At 42.5% G+C, this 20,854-nt stretch overlaps 1 protein-coding gene across 1 annotated transcript in view; it reads right to left on the bottom strand.

Moving 5' to 3' along the window:
• LOC115041220 (mucin-5AC-like) overlaps positions 1–20,854 on the bottom strand; it is a 41,461-nt gene that overhangs the window by 20,390 nt on the left and 217 nt on the right. Inside the window, 28 exon segments of the mRNA XM_029498547.1 lie at positions 6,394–6,896; positions 6,899–6,985; positions 7,171–7,214; positions 7,993–8,143; positions 8,481–8,609; positions 8,767–8,923; positions 9,159–9,398; positions 10,563–10,739; positions 11,100–11,204; positions 11,597–11,735; positions 11,941–12,092; positions 12,197–12,306; positions 12,498–12,547; positions 12,914–13,169; positions 13,485–13,611; positions 13,694–13,788; positions 13,961–14,125; positions 14,348–14,485; positions 15,039–15,108; positions 15,379–15,489; positions 15,681–15,819; positions 16,747–16,864; positions 16,967–17,092; positions 17,184–17,394; positions 17,651–17,757; positions 18,095–18,179; positions 19,049–19,163; positions 20,314–20,572. Coding sequence (XP_029354407.1) covers positions 6,394–6,896; positions 6,899–6,985; positions 7,171–7,214; positions 7,993–8,143; positions 8,481–8,609; positions 8,767–8,923; positions 9,159–9,398; positions 10,563–10,739; positions 11,100–11,204; positions 11,597–11,735; positions 11,941–12,092; positions 12,197–12,306; positions 12,498–12,547; positions 12,914–13,169; positions 13,485–13,611; positions 13,694–13,788; positions 13,961–14,125; positions 14,348–14,485; positions 15,039–15,108; positions 15,379–15,489; positions 15,681–15,819; positions 16,747–16,864; positions 16,967–17,092; positions 17,184–17,394; positions 17,651–17,757; positions 18,095–18,179; positions 19,049–19,163; positions 20,314–20,572 — 4,166 coding nt within the window.

The following is a 20,854-nucleotide window of genomic DNA, read 5'->3' on the forward strand; positions in this document are numbered from 1 at the left end:
GGGCCAGTGGTGGTCCTTTCTGGTTGGGTTGTTTCAGCACTTGCTGTTGTTCCCTTAGTTGTGGGTACAGGTGGTAATGTGGTGGTGCTTACTGATGGTGTTGAAGTGACAGTTGGTGATTCTGGGCTTGTTGTTGTGGCACGGGGACTGAGGTGGTAGTTTCAACGATTGTGGTGGAGCTGGTCACTGGGCCAGTGGTGGTCCTTTCTGGTTGGGTTGTTTCAGCACTTCCTGTTGTTCCCTTAGTTGTGGGTACAGGTGGTAATGTGGTGGTGCTTACTGATGGTGTTGAAGTGACAGTTGGTGATTCTGGCTTGTTGTTGTGGCACCGGGACTGAGGTGGTAGTTTCAACGATTGTGGTGGAGCTGGTCACTGGGCCCAGTGGTGGTCCTTTCTGGTTGGGTTGTTTCAGCACTTCCTGTGTTCCCTTAGTTGTGGATGGAGGTGGTAATGTGGTGGTGCTTACTGATGGTGTTGAAGTGACAGTTGGTGATTCTGGGCTTGTTGTTGTGGCACCGGGGACTGAGGTGGTAGTTTCAACGATTGTGGTGGAGCTGGTCACTGGGCCAGTGGTGTTCCTTTCTGGTTGGGTTGTTTCAGCACTTCCTGTTGTTCCCTTAGTTGTGGTACAGGTGGTAATGTGGTGGTGCTTACTGATGGTGTTGAAGTGACAGTTGGTGATTCTGGGCTTGTTGTTGTGGCACCGGGGACTGAGGTGGTAGTTTCAACGATTGTGGTGGAGCTGGTCACTGGGCCAGTGGTGGTCCTTTCTGGTTGGGTTGTTTCAGCACTTGCTGTTGTTCCCTTAGTTGTGGGTACAGGTGGTAATGTGGTGGTGCTTACTGATGGTGTTGAAGTGACAGTTGGTGATTCTGGGCTTGTTGTTGTGGCACCGGGACTGAGGTGGTAGTTTCAACGATTGTGGTGGAGCTGGTCACTGGGCCAGGTGGTGGTCCTTTCTGGTTGGGTTGTTTCAGCACTTCCTGTTGTTCCCTTAGTTGTGGGTACAGGTGGTAATTGTGGTGTGCTTACTGATGGTGTTGAAGTGACAGTTGGTGATTCTGGGCTTGTTGTTGTGGCACCGGGAACTGAGGTGGTAGTTTCAACGATTGTGGTGGAGCTGGTCACGGGGCCAGTGGTGGTCCTTTCTGGTTGGGTTGTTTCAACACTTCCTGTTGTTCCCTTAGTTGTGGATGGAGGTGGTAATGTGGTGGTGCTTACTGATGGTGTTGAAGTGACAGTTGATGATTCTGGGCTTGTTGTTGTGGCACCAGGGACTGAGGTGGTACTTTCAATAACCCTTGTGGGGAACTGGTCACTGGGCCAGTGGTGGTCCTTTGCTGGTTGGGTTGTTTCAGCACTTCCTGTTGTTCCCTTAGTTGTGGATGGAGGTGGTAATGTGGTGGTGCTTACTGATTGTGTTGAAGTGACAGTTGGTGATTCTGGGCTTGTTGTTGTGGCACCGGGGACTGAGGTGGTAGTTTCAACGATTGTGGTGGAGCTGGTCACTGGGCCAGTGGTGGTCCTTTCTGGTTGGGTTGTTTCAGCACTTCCTGTTTGTTCCCTTAGTTGTGGGTACGGTGGTAATGTGGTGGTGCTTACTGATGGTGTTGAAGTGACAGTTGGTGATTCTGGCTTGTTGTTGTGGCACCAGGGACTGAGGTGGTACTTTCAATAACCCTTGTGGTGGAACTGGTCACTGGGGCCAGTGGTGGTCCTTTCTGGTCGGGTTGTTTCAGCACTACTGGTTGTTCCTTTAGTTGTGGGTACAGGGTGGTATGTGGTGGTGCTTACTGATGGTGTTGAAGTGACAGTTGATGATTCTGGGCTTGTTGTTGTGGCACCAGGGACTGAGGTGGTAGTTTCAACGATTGTGGTGGAGCTGGTCACTGGGCCAGTGGTGGTCCTTTCTGGTTGGGTTTGTTTCAGCACTTGCTGTTGTTCCCTTAGTTGTGGGTACAGGTGGTAATGTGGTGGTTGCTTACTGATGGTGTTGAAGTGACAGTTGGTGATTCTGGGCTTGTTGTTGTGGCACCGGGGACTGAGGTGGTAGTTTCAACGATTGTGGTGGAGCTGGTCACTGGGCCAGTGGTGGTCCTTTCTGGTTGGGTTGTTTCAGCACTTCCTGTTGTTCCCTTAGTTGTGGGTACAGGTGGTAATGTGGTGGTGCTTACTGATGGTGTTGAAGTGACAGTTGGTGATTCTGGGCTTGTTGTTGTGGCACCGGGAACTGAGGTGGTAGTTTCAAACGATTGTGGTGGAGCTGGTCACTGGGCCAGTGGTGGTCCTTTCTGGTTGGTTGTTTCACCACTTCCTGTTGTTCCCTTAGTTGTGGATGGAGGTGGTAATGTGGTGGTGCTTACTGATGGTGTTGAAGTGACAGTTGATGATTCTGGGCGTTGTTGTTGTGGCACCAGGGACTGAGGTGGTACTTTCAATAACCCTTGTGGTGGAACTGGTCACTGGGCCAGTGGTGGTCCTTTCTGGTTGGGTTGTTTCAGCACTTCCTGTTTGTTCCCTTAGTTGTGGATGGAGGTGGTAATGTGGTGGTGCTTACTGATGGTGTTGAAGTGACAGTTGATGATTCTGGGCTTGTTGTTGTGGCACCAGGGACTGAGGTGGTACTTTCAATAACCCTTGTGGTGGAACTAGTCACTGGCCAGTGGTGGTCCTTTCTGGGTGGGTTGTTTCAGCACTTCTGTTGTTCCCGTAGTTGTGGATGGAGGTGGTAATGTGGTGGTGCTTACTGATGGTGTTTGAAGTGACAGTTGGTGATTCTGGGCTTGTTGTTGTGGCACCGGGGACTGAGGTGGTAGTTTCAACGATTGTGGTGGAGCTGGTCACTGGGCCAGTGGTGGTCCTTTCTGGTTGGGTTGTTTCAACACTTCCTGTTGTTCCCTTAGTTGTGGATGGAGGTGGTAATGTGGTGGTGCTTACTGATGGTGTTGAAGTGACAGTTGATGATTCTGGGCTTGTTGTTGTGGCACCAGGGACTGAGGTGGTAGTTTCAACGATTGTGGTGGAGCTGGTCACTGGGCCAGTGGTGGTCCTTTCTGGTTGGGTTGTTTCAACACTTCCTGTTGTTCCCTTAGTTGTGGATGGAGGTGGTAATGTGGTGGTGCTTACTGATGGTGTTGAAGTGACAGTTGATGATTCTGGGCTTGTTGTTGTGGCACCAGGGACTGAGGTGGTATTTTCAAAAACCCTTGTGGTGGAGCTGGTCACTGGGCCAGTGGTGGTCCTTTCTGGTTGGGTTGTTTCAGCACTTCCTGTTGTTCCCTTAGTTGTGGGTACAGGTGGTAATGTGGTGGTGCTTACTGATGGTGTTGAAGTGACAGTTGGTGATTCTGGGCTTGTTGTTGTGGCACCGGGGACTGAGGTGGTAGTTTCAACGATTGTGGTGGAGCTGGTCACTGGGCCAGTGGTGGTCCTTTCTGGTTGGGTTGTTTCAGCACTTGCTGTTGTTCCCTTAGTTGTGGGTACAGGTGGTAATGTGGTGGTGCTTACTGATGGTGTTGAAGTGACAGTTGGTGATTCTGGGCTTGTTGTTGTGGCACCGGGGACTGAGGTGGTAGTTTCAACGATTGTGGTGGAGCTGGTCACTGGGCCAGTGGTGGTCCTTTCTGGTTGGGTTGTTTCAGCACTTGCTGTTGTTCCCTTAGTTGTGGATGCAGGTGGTAATGTGGTGGTGCTTACTGATGGTGTTGAAGTGACAGTTGGTGATTCTGGGCTTGTTGTTGTGGCACCAGGGACTGAGGTGGTACTTTCAATAACCCTTGTGGTGGAACTGGTCACTGGGCCAGTGGTGGTCCTTTCTGGTTGGGTTTGTTTCAGCACTTCCTGTTGTTCCCTTAGTTGTGGATGGAGGTGGTAATGTGGTGGTGCTTACTGATGGTGTTGAAGTGACAGTTGGTGATTCTGGGGCTTGTTGTTGTGGCACCGGGGACTGAGGTGGTAGTTTCAACGATTGTGGTGGAGCTGGTCACTGGGCCAGTGGTGGTCCTTTCTGGTTGGGGTTGTTTCAGCACTTCCTGTGTTCCCTTAGTTGTGGGTACAGGTGGTAATGTGGTGGTGCTTACTGATGGTGTTGAAGTGACAGTTGGTGATTCTGGGCTTGTTGTTGTGGCACCAGGACTGAGGTGGTACTTTCATAACCCTTGTGTGGAACTGGTCACTGGGCAGTGGTGGTCCTTTCTGGTTGGTTGTTTCAGCACTTCCTGTTGTTCCCTTAGTTGTGGATGGAGGTGGTAATGTGGTGGTGCTTACTGATGGTGTTGAAGTGACAGTTGGTGATTCTGGGCTTGTTGTTGTGGCACCAGGGACTGAGGTGGTACTTTCAATAACCCTTGTGGTGGAACTGGTCACTGGGCCAGTGGTGGTCCTTTCTGGTCGGGTTGTTTCAGCACTACTGGTTGTTCCTTAGTTGTGGTACAGGTGGTAATGTGGTGGTGCTTACTGATGGTGTTGAAGTGACAGTTGATGATTCTGGGCTTGTTGTTGTGGCACCAGGGACTGAGGTGGTACTTTCAATAACCCTTGTGGTGGAACTGGTCACTGGGCCAGTGGTGGTCCTTTCTGGTTGGGTTGTTTCAGCACTTCCTGTTGTTCCCTTAGTTGTGGATGGAGGTGGTAATGTGGGTGGTGCTTACTGATGGTGTTGAAGTGACAGTTGATGATTCTGGGCTTGTGTTGTGGCACCAGGGACTGAGGTGGTATTTTCAAAAAACCCTTGTGGTGGAGCTGGTCACTGGGCCAGTGGTGGTCCTTTCTGGGTGTGGTTGTTTCAGCACTTCCTGTTGTTCCATTAGTTGTGGGTACAGGTGGTAATGTGGTGGTGCTTACTGATGGTGTTGAAGTGACAGTTGGTGATTCTGGGCTTGTTGTTGTGCACCGGGAACTGAGGTGGTAGTTTCAACGATTGTGGTGGAGCTGGTCACTGGGCCAGTGGTGGTCCTTTCTGGTTGGGTTGTTTCAACACTTCCTGTTGTTCCCTTAGTTGTGGATGGAGGTGGTAATGTGGTGGTGCTTACTGATGGTGTTGAAGTGACAGTTGATGATTCTGGGCCTTGTGTTGTGTGGCACCAGGGACTGAGGTGGTATTTTCAAAAACCCTTGTGGTGGAGCTGGTCACTGGGCCAGTGGTGGTCCTTTCTGGTTGGGTTGTTTCAGCACTTCCTGTTGTTCCCTTAGTTGTGGGGTACAGGTGGTATGTGGTGGTGCTTACTGATGGTGTTGAAGTGACAGTTGGTGATTCTGGCTTGTTGTTGTGGCACCGGGGACTGAGGTGGTAGTTTCAACGATTGTGGTGGAGCTGGGTCACTGGGCCAGTGGTGGTCCTTTCTGGTTGGGTTGTTTCAACACTTCCTGTTGTTCCCTTAGTTGTGGATGGAGGTGGTAATGTGGTGGTGCTTACTGATCGGTGTTGAAGTGACAGTTGATGATTCTGGGCTTGTTGTTGTGGCACCAGGGACTGAGGTGGTACTTTCAATAACCCTTGTGGTGGAACTGGTCACTGGGCCAGTGGTGGTCCTTTCTGGTTGGGTTGTTTCAGCACTTCCTGTTGTTCCCTTAGTTGTGGATGGAGGTGGTAATGTGGTGGTGCTTACTGATGGTGTTGAAGTGACAGTTGATGATTCTGGGCTTGTTGTTGTGGCACCAGGGACTGAGGTGGTACTTTCAATAACCCTTGTGGTGGAACTGGTCACTGGGCCAGTGGTGGTCCTTTCTGGTTGGGTTGTTTCAGCACTTCCTGTTGTTCCCTTAGTTGTGGATGGAGGTGGTAATGTGGTGGTGCTTACTGATGGTGTTGAAGTGACAGTTGGTGATTCTGGGCTTGTTGTTGTGGCACCAGGGACTGAGGTGGTACTTTCAATAACCCTTGTGGTGGAACTGGTCACTGGGCCAGTGGTGGTCCTTTCTGGTCGGGTTGTTTCAGCACTACTGGTTGTTCCTTTAGTTGTGGGTACAGGTGGTAATGTGGTGGTGCTTACTGATGGTGTTGAAGTGACAGTTGATGATTCTGGGCTTGTTGTTGTGGCACCAGGGACTGAGGTGGTACTTTCAATAACCCTTGTGGTGGAACTGGTCACTGGGCCAGTGGTGGTCCTTTCTGGTTGGGTTGTTTCAGCACTTCCTGTTGTTCCCTTAGTTGTGGATGGAGGTGGTAATGTGGTGGTGCTTACTGATGGTGTTGAAGTGACAGTTGGTGATTCTGGGCTTGTTGTTGTGGCACCGGGGACTGAGGTGGTAGTTTCAACGATTGTGGTGGAGCTGGTCACTGGGCCAGTGGTGGTCCTTTCTGGTTGGGTTGTTTCAGCACTTCCTGTTGTTCCCTTAGTTGTGGATGGAGGTGGTAATGTGGTGGTGCTTACTGATGGTGTTGAAGTGACAGTTGGTGATTCTGGGCTTGTTGTTGTGGCACCAGGGACTGAGGTGGTAGTTTCAACAACGCTTGTGGTGGAACTGGTCACTGGGCCAGTGGTGGTCCTTTCTGGTTGGGTTGTTTCAACACTAACTGTTGTTTCTTTAGTTGTGGATGCAGGTGGTAATGTGGTGGTGCTTACTGATGGTGTTGAAGTGACAGTTGGTGATTCTGGGCTTGTTGTTGTGGCACCAGGGACTGAGGTGGTAGTTTCAACAACGCTTGTGGTGGAGCTGGTCACTGGGCCAGTGGTGGTCCTTTCTGGTTGGGTTGTTTCAGCAGTAACTGTTGTTCCTTTAGTTGTGGATGCAGGTGGTAATGTGGTGGTGCTTACTGATGGTGTTGAAGTGACAGTTGGTGATTCTGGGCTTGTTGCTTTTGTGCTAAATGTAAAGGGCGTTGTCGTAGGACCAAGGGTCGTCGTTGAGAAGCATGGGTATTGTGACCGTATGATTGTTCCATTAGCCCCACATTAGCTGTTAAGCAGTTTCCAAGCAAATCTGTGGTGTTGTAGATGGTTTCCCCATAAGTATAGATTTTCCCTTCGACGGTGCATCTACAGGCTGCAGAAAAAGCATTGAAATAGTTTAATTATATATATATATATATATATATATATATATACACACACACGTTTGTGTATGTATGCATGTATACACAGTGGCATGTGGGGTTCTGCATCCCAATAAGGGAGTGGGTTTAGACTGAATTAATTTAAAATATCTTTTCAACAAAGAGGTTCACTTACAGTTCACATCGTAGCTGCATGATATCCCAGAAACTGTACAGTTACTTTGAGAAAAGGAAAATGTCATTTCAGTGTTGTTCTACATCTTATATAGAAATGCAAAGTAGCTTAAACATAACATTTCAAGATAATCATAAGACTATGAGGATTATAGTTGTACCTGTTTGTAGGGGTGTATTAGTCAGAAACCATTCGGGACACTCGGGACTCGGGACAAATACAGGTGTTTACTGAAGGTGCCGAAAATATTAACATGCTAAAGCAAAGCTTAAGTACTTGCTGTTAATTGCTTCCTTCAGGTGACAGAACACTATTGCAAAAGCCTGTATCATGTTGCCTGAACCATCCTTGCAACCTCGTTTAACATTTAGTACAGACCAGCCTCACTGAGCTTGAGCTACCCAAGCAAATTTGAATTAATTAAGCTAGCTAACGACCCAGTCTAACATTCGTATTTTCATATTTTCATTTTCCTCCCTAGACCAAGGTATGTTTTTATCTAAGAAGAACCATCCATTATTTAGGGAATTGTGTTATTGTATGTCTAATGTTTTCACAGTTTTATGCTTTCAATTTGACAATAAATTAAAACAAGCTCATGTTTGGTTTTTCTTTTGCATTTCTCTGTACCAAAAATGAACCAAACTGTGATTTCAAAACAGGGTACATACCGCTAGTGTAACGTTACACCCCTACTAACTTGTACATAATAGTAGTTCCATGAGCGCACAAAATTTACTGGAATTCTGATTTTGCAACACAGGGGCGTCCTTGGTGGCGTAAGATAAAAACTAAAATGAAGATGAAATATATGAAACATACCAAGTGTGACAGTTTGTTGATGATGGAACTTTTTCTCCTACGCGGTAATGAGTGCCTTTGTCATCATAGCAACCACAGTCGTTCATGGGAACACATTTCATTGTGTCTTCATCAAAGTACGGTTGGTTTGGGGGACACTGTGGATAGCAGCCTGCAAAGTCAGTTGGAATAAGAAAATGGTTAGCTGTGTTACAGTATATAGCAGTTTTATCCAAAGCATTTTACAATGTGTCTCTCTTTCACCTCTTCAACATGCAGTGGCAGCAAGCTATAATGTCAGGTGCTGTCCTTACCCTTAAGAGCAATTTTGGCCCTAGTGTCTTTACTAAGACTATAGACACATGGTCAGGAGAAACTGGGCATTAAATCAAGCACTGCTCTACCTCCTGTGCCATTTGCCCCAACAGAGAAAAATCACCCTGCTCTCCAGATAAGATCAAAACTAAACAACTGCTGGGTCAGTATGGCAAATGGTCTGTGTACATTACCTTCCAGAGAAGTGATGAGGTTGGAACAGTTTCCAGAGGGATTTCGACACGTCTTCATGCAGTCAGCTCCACATGGCTTATAGTGCCACTCACAACTACCAGGTGAATTATAGTAGTCACAGAAAATCGCTGCAAGAAAAAATGAATGCTTAGCTTTCATTACATTACCCATAATTGTACTTATTATGAAAAAAAAAAAAAATCTTCAGACTAAAAATGCAAATCCTGGGTTTGTTTTAGCACCCAAGAGTTCCCCTTAATGTTCAAAACCTCAAGTCAAACTTACGGCACAGCTTGGGAGTTCTCCATTTAATGCAAGCCCCTGCCTCATTACAAGCTTTGGCATAGGCTGCCACAGCAGTGCAGAAGCACTCACAGTCCCCTCCGTTGTCACAAGCGCAAGAGTCTCTCATACAAGAATCTAAGTATGGTCCAGGGTCTACCTTGAATGCACAATATTGTGATGTTAGTAAAGATTGAAGGTAACGAACAACATTGGCCTTTGGTTGTAGTAGAAGCAGCAGTACTGTCACTGGAACAAGCTACCCCCAGTAAAAATTGTAAGGTGAAGTTGGTACTGTGTCAGAAGGCAAAGAACTAACAGACCAGTCCAAACCCTTGATGTTCTGAGAAGTAATGATAAAGGCATGTATACGTATATCTTATCCCCATAGTTACCTTTGAGTGACAGCTCTCGAAGGTGTTACTGGTGATGACACTGCACTGTTTCTGTGACCAGGCTTTACGGTAAGGGTTGGTAGCACAGGGATCACTGACAAGCTCTGCGCTGGGGCAGCTGGATGACACTTTCCAACTGTTACCAAACTCTAGTACATCTGTTAACGTCTCCTGAGAGCGTGCGGTGAAGTCATTGTTACTGTTGCCGTCATAGTTTCCACAAAGACCACACACCTTACCCTGAGAAGGAGGAACAGAATTCACCACTGTGTATTAGGACTGATATTGTCACACTGTTATTTGTATTTTTCACAATGATTCGCTCAGTGCTGTCCATGAACCCATTCACACTTTTGTTAACTGTGGCCTCAGTAGTTCAGTAATTCAAATAACGTACAAGAACGCGACTGGGGCTCGTTCACATTTTTTAACGAATCTGTTATACCTCCCACCATGACAGTCCATTATGGCTAATCCTTGCAAATCTGACATAGATAATAGTAGGCCTACTGCAGAAGCTAGTTTTATGTGTATTGCTATTGTTATATATTTATATTGCACTTAGCAGGCGAAGTACCATTGTTTACCTTATAATATGTGACAGCTCTTGTCTGGTGTGCATGGTAATGGCAGTAAAAGAAATTCAGGATTTTTTTTTCAAGGCACAGCTAGGTCTTTTACTCATGAACTTGAATGTATCCGTGTTATGTGTTGAAAATGTTACATACATAACTTAGATCATGCTGGCATACACAATAGTGGTAAAATATATCGTCAATCTCAGTTTTTTGTTTTTTCTTGGGTTTTGAGATTAACTCCTGTCTGTGATTCATAATTGGTATGCAACTACTTGTTTAATTTTAGAGTGGAAATATTTGCAGGTCATGATGAATGGCTGGGAGGAGGTTCTATTGAAAAAATAGTAGTTGATTTATGGAAAAAAATTAATATAAAGTAGCTATTATTTGGGACTCTGAACTGAGAATGAACTATGAATGTTAAGGGGTTCATTTTTATCTGTATGAACTGAACTTTGAGCTAAAAAAGTGCTATGACTACAAAAACAGCTGCTGACTGCAAATAACAAATACAAAACTATCAAGTATTACAATATAAGAATTGTAATTAGAGCTAATTTAAAGATTTATTGATCAGTTTTTTCTTGAGGCCAAGAAAGTCATCAAAAAAGCCAAACTTATAAACTGTTTTGCAAGCTGCCCTGTCTTAGCAAAAAGTAGAGTAAAAAGAAAAGAAACAATCAATATTACACAATGACAAACACTTGTCAATTAAAATGATTCACATGGTTACTTTTCGCAGTAAGACAGAAGTGAAGTGGTTTAACCAACTATACTTTCAACAAAATAAAGTTGCCATATGAGAAATGCGGATTTAAGTGTTTACCTGGAACTGTGGGCTGAGTTTAACGAAGAGACTGGTGCCTTGATCCCACATGAGCACAAGCCCTGTCTTGATCGTTATGACCAAGTATATACCCATCTTGTGTATCTGGGAAGGAAACACTCGGCTGCTGCCCTTTACAACCTGGAAGGTCTCATCTTTAAGGCGGAATTCATTTTCCTGTGGATATCAACATGAAGGGACCATGCAGTTATTATGAACTGGAACAGTTAGTCATTTTTCATTTGTTTTTCTATAGCTCGATGATTTAGTGAAAGGTGAATGTTTGATAAGGCTACTCATGCACATGACATACTAGCTACATAATGGGCAAATTCTATCACTATCATTTTGTTCTTATGTCTCATTGATGTCTCAGTTAAGTTTCTGTTTCATTTCACTCCACTTCTTCTTGTCAGTCCCTAACAATGCTGACCAATTGGTCAATAATCCTTGCTCAACTGTTGAGTGCTTTTGATATTATCAGTTTGATATTCTGGACTAGAATATGTCCATTGGTGACTGTGTTCCAGTATTTACCCCCATGAAGATCTTGATGGTCCTGGAGCAGGTGGCTCCTGTGGTTCCACATGGGACATTCTCAGTGATGATTCTGAAGCTGCCGTTTCCCTGCCCACAGTGGTCCTGAGTGAAACATGAAACGCATGATACAATTACTGGGCATCATCTGTCGTTACAATCCTTTTTTAAAATTAATCCCTATTATGGATGCTTTTACTGGCTGACATTTTTTTGATTTATGGTTTTAATTGTTACAATTTAAACAATGCAGGAAGTAATCGAACAAGGAGGAGCAGAGATGAGGAGGATAGAGGAGGATTAAGAACTTCTCTATATCGCACCAACCTGTGTCCTGCTGCTCATCCCACGTGAAATTAGATTGTGTGAGTGTAACATTTTTATTTTTATTTTTTTAACAATTTGTGCTACTTGCTTAACCTCTGTTGTATGTCTAAGAAAGTGGGTGCTCAAGGATCACTTTAAAGATTTCAAACACTGTTCATCTGTAATTTTACCTGGAGGAGTGTGTATTCACACTGTCCACTGAAGTCAAACCTCTTGTCATCAAATGTGATGTAGTGTCCCTCACCGTAGATCCCACAAACAGCATCACATACTTTTTTGGAACATTCGAACTTTCGTTCTTTGCAGTAGCTGGGAAGACACACATCAGACACAAACTTTCAGTCATGTAAACTTTCAAAAAAAATATGATCAAAGCACATTTTTATAGGAACATTGGGTGTGTCTTTGGAAGTCATAATTTGAGGAACAATCTGTAAAAAACTATAAAATTTTATTTAGAATTGCATGAAAGATGGTGAAAAACATAATGCGTTTCAACAATCGCTTTACAAACCAGGTATTGCAATCCACAGTCAGTGTCTCTCCGGGCTGGTAGGCCTGTCCATTGTGCAGACATGGGCATTTGGTCTCATTGATGCAGCCTCCTCTTCCATCTGACACCAGGCCATCAGGGCACCTACAGCCAGACATACAGCCTGTACTGATCTGTACCCATCCAAAGTGGGGGACAAAAAGAAAGGATGAGCTAAAGAGAACCTGTGTGTGTGTGTCTTAATATTTCATTTATGTGTGTGCTAAACTGTACTTACACAATCCATTTCCAAAGTGCTGCAGCTCTTTTGACACTCAGTCCCAGTGGCCCCAGGTTGAGCAGTGGAGCAGTCGAAGTAAAACATGGGGTCAAAGCATGACTGTGAGACTGTGTAATACACCACATTTCACATTAGTGTTATTTGCATTATAAATGTTATTATAATTATGAAAAAATATAAAAATCTCTTGTGTATAATTTAATTCAGTATTTCTTTTAGCTTTGAAATTTAATGACCTGGATCAGAATATGTTTTGAGAGCATTAGGGAGGGAGGTATGTCCATATGTAGAAACTTACATAGTTTCTGTGTTTCTCCTAAGCAGCTGAGTTTTCCTTGTCTGCAGGTACTGTAAAAAAAAAAAAAAAACAAGAAGGATGGGACAGAGTTCATGTCATGATCATAACTTGTGCCGATGGAATTCTTTATCCCCACAGTGGAAATTGTTCAATATTTACTATGCCAACTCTAGTTTAGACTGTTGGCATGCTAACCTTTATCTACAAATGATTAGCTGTTGTATCAACATCACGTTTTGTACTAATTCATGGGCTTCAAACTTTAGAAGGTTGCATTTGAGGACCAACTGCATCATAGTGTTGTGACTAATTTAAATTCAGTGTGTGGATAAAATGCTCTTTAATTGGCTTGGCTTAGTTCTTGGCATAAAGAAGACTATTGCTTGTCACACTTTAATGATCAACTTTGTATTTACCATGTCCTGCCATCCTTAATCACAGCCTGTCCAGAAGGAATAATGGTGTCCTTATCATAGCAGGGACATTTTGAACTGGACACACATTGTCCCTCCTCATTCAGATAAGATTCCTGTGCACAACCACAGCCGTCCACTGGGGTGAACTTGGTCTGACAAGAATATTCAACCTGGCTTAGGGACCGGCAGGTACGAGCACAGGAGGTCATGTTGTAGGCGTACACTGTTCCTGTTGGACAAGCCGTACTGTATTTTTCTGGTGGGAAAGAGAAATGTTAAGTGGTTAAATGGTATCTTGAGACTATATCTATGAGACTAGAGAAATAACGCAACTGATGTCTCTGGTGTTGCAAAAAGGCATAAAGAGAATGTAAAGTGCAAGTCTGAGAAGTCTCCAATTAGCGCTTGATGCTTAAATTGCAGGTTAAGGTTTACCTCATTCAATTATCACTGTTTACTGCTGCAATAAACAAATAAAAACGTATTAAAACTGCTGCTCTTAGATTGTTATAGTTGTTTGTACCTTTTTTCACATAGTAACACAAAAGGGCCCTTTATGTGTTTCACTCACCACAAATGGTTGACCTCCAGCCACTGAGGTGGACTCCTGATGCTGAACAGGCATACACATACGAGGAGACTGCAGCACACATGCAATCCTCGCTTGTCTCACAGTTACAGCTGTCATACATGCAGTTCTACGAGGAGATGTAGTGGGTATTAATGAGGGTAAATTATCTAAACTTATTTGACACTGCAGTTTTTTGAGTGCATACTCACGTCTTTGTATGTGATGGGACTAACAACTGAGTGACAAGGAGCAAACACTCCGTTGGAATCCGTTAGTTTGGAGCACCAAAACTGGGCATAGCTCTCTGTGACGCAGAAAACAAACAGGAATGAAGTGGTAACAACATATCATATCTCTGAAAATTACACTGGTAACTCTCATACGTGCAATTCCAGGGTTTCATTGTTTGAGTAATGTTTATCAATGTAATGTCTGTCATGTCATGTGACATTGTCATGAGGAGATTCTAGCTGTACCCTTGCTGACACTCTGGCTGCAGGGGTTTACAAAGCGTGCTGTAATGTCAGGACAGCTGGCTCTGGTTTTCCATGTGTTGGCGAAAGCAGCAGCAGTACCCTCCACCAGCCCACTGATCACTCTGAAGTCATCACTCATCATGTTATTGAAGTTCCCACATAAACCTGTTGGTTGAAAAAAAAACAACAACAACAACAACAACAACAACAAAGAAAGAAAAACACATTTACAAAGACAAAAACTTTTATATGGGTGTAGAGTATTACAAGCCATTTACAGTACTTTTTATTAATTTTTATGAATGTAATTTATTCATTGATTTGTATTTACTTTTCAATTTAAAAAAAATGTTAAGCTCTCCTTGACAGTGTAATATATAGACATACCAGCAGTGCTTCCTTTGAGTGGAACCTCAGCTGTAATGAAGACCTGCATTATGGGGGATAGCTGGACCGTCACTTGTATGCCAACTTTGGTACTTATGAGGATATAAAAGGATGAAGGCTTGAAGGCACTCAGCTCCGCTGTTGAGTCAAAAGATAGCAACACCTCTGTTACAGCTGCTTCTTATAACAATAAAAAATGCACCAATAATTTAATGGTCCTCAATTGTGTTTCAGTGATGATCCTAAAGTTTATCTGCCTGTTAGGTTGTTTTCTTTGTTGTTTTCCAACTTTCATATGGCTTCGTGTATCTACAGCATTAAGCCACACTTCCATCTATTAGCTAGTCTCAAGTCAATCCTAGCTGGTCACAGTCAATCACAGGGCAGACAAACAACCTTTCTCAATTACATTCACATTCATGGACAATTTAAAGCAGCCAATTAACCTGGATGATTTTGGACTGAGAGATGAAGCCAGAGGAGAATATGAAAACTCTCGGGACAATAACCCAAGCTGACCCACAAACTCAAAAATGTAGCCTTCTTTTGCCAGGTAACACTGCTGACCTTAACATAATTTCAAAACCCTTCATTTTATTAATATGCACTGGAGTAATTGGATTAGAGCCCCAATTTATGATCATAAACTGACTCTGACATTTTGTTGTTGATTTTAATTAAAAGCACTCACATGTAAACAATGGTAGTTGAGACAAAATCTGGTTCACATACACCTGACCGGATGACTGAACTTTTACAATCTGTAAGTTTGTAGAAAGATTTGTTAGATTACATAACACATGTAAAGAATAGTAATCCCAAAGAACTCAATGGTGTTGTTTACACTTGCTGATTCTGATTTATCAGATAAGCGATCAAAACTGTATAACTGTGTAACTCTTCTCCAAAGAGGCTGGAGCCAATTTTAAGTAAATATTAGCATTTGGCTTATCTGTTCATCCATGTGATTCCTGACTGATAATAATGAACAATGAAAAAGCTTGTCTGTGTGTGTGTGTATGTGGACTCACCACAGAGTTGTTGTACAAGGCCAGAGTTACAGATCTCAGGCAGGTCTTACTTTCAGCCAGACCACATCTGACCAGGTCAGCCAGGACAGTGAATAAGGATCCTTTACCATCCTGCAATTATCATTGGGACAAAGCACATCACCAACCAAAAAGACCAACTTGGTCTCATGCACACCTATACTTTTCATATGACATTGTGTCCTGGAGCATGATGTCCATGATGTTTAGATGGTTATGAAGGTATGAAATGGTAAAACTGGGGTTTACATGATGGTATGAGGGTTGCAGATGGTGAGGTTTACCTTTGCCAGAGTGTAGGAACAGTCCCCATGGAAGGTGTAGAACTTCCCATCAAAGGTCTTGACATGAGATCCTCCTTCCACAGAGCAGATTCCTTGACAGTTGTCCTCTGTACAGGTCCACTGACCACTGTTACACACACTGTCAACACACACATGCAATGATGAGTGAATGATGTTCCTAGACTGATTTAAAAAAACTTGTTTTGCAGTTGTTGGGGGAAAATATTGCATACGAATCCTTGTAGCTTAGATTATTTACTTATTTACTTATTTTAGCAGAGGCTATTGCTGTTTTGGCCATAATATATTTAAATCTAACAAATATTTGTTGGTTCTTTTTGATCTTCAAATTATCTGGGCACAGATGTAATATAAACAGCTGTGGGGCTAAGGAGACTGTAAGATGTTTCGTATGCATTGTTTCTCTTACTGATCGAATTTTTGTATTTCAGTACACTGCACAGTCACACAAGTTTGGATTAGTGTAATGAAGTATCGACACTAATTGAATCTGAAGCTACTCCAGGGTTTTGTGCCCTCTCCAGCGGACAGTCCTGCTTACCCAGGTGCGGCTCTGCACTGCCGGCCGCCATCTTGGAAAGGCGATTTACGGAAACTCCTCTTGGACAAACTTCATTAGCTGCCCGATATGTATCGCCACAGACTTTTTTTCCCCCGGGATTTTGCCTTACCTTTTGGATTAATACGTTGCGTTTGACAGCGCTAGTTTTTTCTATTCTTTTCGATTTGTTTGACGTTTGCTGAGCATATTTATGTAGGGAAGGAAAGCTGATTGATCCAAATTACGAGTGGCCCACGTGAGCTCACCTGTTCTGCCAAGAAGAAGACGACGTTTGACAGCGGTGCCCGAAAATGAATGTGCATGCAGACAGGTGATGTTTTCATATTATGGTGTGAAATCAGACTTTCACACATCTGGGTTTGATATATATATATGTATAATTGTGATAGTCGTGTCCGAGGATGCCTATTATTTCCCACATATCTAACAAGCAGTCTGAGTTGAGTGGAGGTTACTTGGAGGAGAACCTAATGCTCATCATACCAGGATCTGCAGTTGGTTGAGAATGACTCCCCAGATTTGTAGGTTTTGTTGTTGTGTTGACAAGGACACTGGTTCAGTGCAATACAGCCGGTGTTACCAATGTCATCAAAGACGGTTCCTGTAGGGTAGAAGAAAATGAATGTTGACCGTCATGTCTGAGGCATCTGAGACACCGGTTGGCTTGCGTAGGGAACATATAGTGTAAAACTTGTGTGCGTACCAGAAGGGCAGCTGCAGCCATCGTGGCAGTGGTTGTCGCATGTCTCACTGGCCTGAGGAGACGAGCAGCTGTCAGGACATGCGTTGGTACACTCAAGGAATTCCATGTTGTATGGACAGCTCTTATCTGCAGAGACAAAGGCTTAAATGTAGCTGTACCAGTGGCAATCGAACAGGTTTACATATGAACCGCATGTAGATTGTATTAGCACCCTTACAGCAAAAAGTTTCATTCCTCCATTGCTGCGGAACGCCACCTGCATGCACACACTGTCTGGAGAACTCTGATAGGGTTTTGCACAGGATGGCGTTGCTGTTGGCACTGGCATTACACATATCAACCATACAAGCTTTGCTGAAGGATTCCCAATCCACAAGGTTTTGGCAGCTGCTGAATTGATCACTGGAAAAGATGTCGTCACAGAATTCCTAAAAAATAATAGAAATAAAAATAAAAACACAATAAGAGATGTGTGACACCAAAATAACCATTTAAATGTCCACCAGCAATGTTTTTTTCTATACAATTTTACAAAAAAAAAAAAAAAAATAAAAATTATATGTGAAACATTTGAAATAAGCAAGTTAATATAAGTAAATATGAAATATTATGGTATATTTTGAGTTGAGTGTTGCTATAGTGTTCTTTTCAATCTTGACCAATAATAACTTGGTGAAGGGTTACCTTACTACCACAGCCCTCGTCAAGGTTCAGATCGATCTCCTCACAATTTTCCGTCGGGTCATTCACCTTGTGGGTATCAGCATAGTCTGTCACAGACAACGGAGCTCCTGCAGCACAGCAGTCAGTCACACAATAGTGGAAAAAAATTCAAACATTTGTGGTGGGAGCACAACAGTAACTAATGCTGTTTACATCAAATCAAACCATGTAATTTGATTCTTTAGAAAGTGATATACTATATTATATTTATTTATTATTAGAAATTATACTATATATTTTATTTATAATGTGCTCACACAATTATTGTGATCGATAAAAGATGCAACAGTAGTGCTCAGTAGTGTTCACACAGGTCAATGCCTCTTTATATTACACTGAATTAACTGGACACACGATGACACACTAAGGTGCATTATTGCTCTATAGTACTGAAAAATACTTTACCATCTTCCATCAAATCATTAGATATGCTGTCAAAGTTTCCACACAGTCCACAGGTCTGTTTCTGGTATTTATCATCTATTTCAATCTGTGAAAACACACAAAACGCACTGATTGGTAATTGGTAAATTCAATGGGGAGTTATTCATTTTGACATTCAAAGACATTGATAAAGGAATGAGACATTTCTCAGTATTTCTAGTCATCAATTTGTATTTGCTTAGTTTTACTCCAAACTTGCTCTTTCTGGGAATGCACATCATGTTAAGATCAACTGACAGACTGTACATGAAATATTCTCAGCAACACTAAATTTAATTGACAAGAACGTGATCCAACTAAATGGCTGTAACTCTTATTTTAATCTCATAGAAAGCCCATTTATATATTTCTTATTTCGGTATAAAAGGAAATGTACGTTGCTTCAGGCCCTGAGGGGTCAGTACCTCCACAAGAGGGGAGCAGCTCCAACTATTTATTTAGGAAACTGGTAGGAATCTGTGGCATTTTTTTCAGATTATTCAAAATTTATGAAAGTTTGGCAGTGATTTTTACGGCTAACAATCTAAGCTGAGTGGACCAAACTATATGGTAAGATTTCATCAGACTTATCAACTGCGTCATTTAAGTGCAGCATTGTGTCTCTTGTACATGGTTGTGAAAGATTTGGAAACAATAACTGATAACACTGATAACAATGGAGTTCTGTGTTAAAGAGGGATAAATTTAGTCAGAATATGGTGGCACAATCGATACCTGACTTTCTAAGGTAACATCATTATTTTCCTTCAAACAATTAAAGCAGCTTGAGGAATTTGTGTATTTCTGTGTACACACATTCATATACAACAAGCATGTGCAGAAAGAGTCATCAGGTCATGCTGAAGATCATGATGTGTAACTTTGTATTAACAAATACACAAGACCATTAAACTGAGGTGAGGGTGTGGTTCATACATCCAGAGAGTCGTCCTTGTTCCAAATAGCTGTGATCCCCAGCGTCGCTTCAACAGTGATACTAGATGTGGTGCCTTTGACAGTCACGCCATTTGTCTTGAATGGCAGAGGCACCCTGCAGCAAACACACAGGAGACAGTCAGCAGCTCACACAGCTCTTGTAAAATGATTAAGTCAAAGATTTCATAAGCTCTTTTGTGAAAGAGAGAGGAGCACAACTGAGGGAAGTGGATAAACTCTGCTGTGCACTTATCTCACACAAAATGAGTAGAATTAGATAGCATTTATCACTTCCAGTATGTACTTTATTTGTCAGAACTTTTATGTCTCAAAGGGCTTAAGATAGCAGCTGTCAGTAAGTGTAAACACCAAATAGAAATAATTCATTGATATCAAACTATATAACAAAACAAAATAAATAAATCCTGTGGTAAGCATAGGATCAGCACAGTGAGCATGAACTTTCTTTTCCTCCTAGGAGCCTGAGTCCAGCTCAACTAATCAGATTTTTTTGATAATCTCTTCAATTAAAAGTCTATAATCTCCCTAAAAAGCACATATTTGCCTGTTCCGTCAGTACCTGTCTGCTTTATGTTATCCAGGTTTATGAGTCATTTTAGGGTTTAAGAAGTATTTCCAGGTGGTGTTTCTTGCTCCTGTAGTACATTATTCGTTGGTCCACTTTGCTACATATGCTTTACAATCTACATATTATTATGCTGCATTATTTAGGTGGTAAAATATATTATCAATCTCAGCATTGTTTTTTCTTTGGTTATTTGAAAGCAACTCCTGTCTGTGATTCATAATTGGTTTACAGTTATTTGATTAGGAGTCCAAATATTTGCAGCTGGTGATGGATGGGAAGAGGTTCCATTGGAAAAAAACTGTGGTTGATTTATTAAAAAAATTAACTGTGAGGTCAACTGGTTCAGTTTTAAACTGCATGAACTTAACTTTGCGATAGTTGTTTTAAAGTATGAACTGGCAACAGTGGCCTGCCATAATATTTTAATTGTCCCAATGAAGAGCCATCCAAAAATAACTTTAACAATTTAATAATGATTTTTTTTATTAACATAAAAACGATTTTATGTACTTGTATTTGTTAATGACCCTGTGGGGTACCCAGTTGGGAACCACTGATATAATTAGCAATGAACAAAATCCACCTCAGCACTGACCCTTACTTAAATAACAGCAAGCTCTGTCCACTCAAGAAAAAGGTCAAAAATTAAAAAACAATGGGGAAAACCTTCACTTACTTATTGTCATTGACAATCACTGAGCTGTCCGAGAGCTCCACCACAGTTCCTTCCAGCTTCATGACGATGTGGCTGATGGTGGGGATGTCGTCCACGATCTTGCGCCTCATCTGGATGTTAAAGGTCTCATAGCTATCCTTACAGTTCGATACGAGGACATGGTTACAGGTGGAGGCCAGGTTAAAGAAATTTCCATCAAAAGTCTTCCAGTGATAGTTTCCCCAAGTCGTGCAGACGCGGCCGATATGAGATACATTTTCTAAAGCAAAAATAAACATATTAAACCGTAATTCTGACAAAAGGATCTCCGAAACATTTTTATGCATTTGCACAGAAAAAATAATTTATCAACATGCTACAGATTCCACAAAAAGTATTGTAAATATATTGTATGTATTCAGTTTCTATGGAAACAACTTCTCTCGCATACAGCAACACTTCCCAGCATGAACATGATAATAGTAATAATTTATGATTATTATCAGACAATTACAAGGGAAATGTACAAGTTATGCAAATTAAACACATTGATATCTGAATT

The sequence above is a fragment of the Echeneis naucrates genome, chromosome 3 (genome assembly GCF_900963305.1).
Source record: "Echeneis naucrates chromosome 3, fEcheNa1.1, whole genome shotgun sequence".
NCBI lineage: Eukaryota > Metazoa > Chordata > Actinopteri > Carangiformes > Echeneidae > Echeneis > Echeneis naucrates.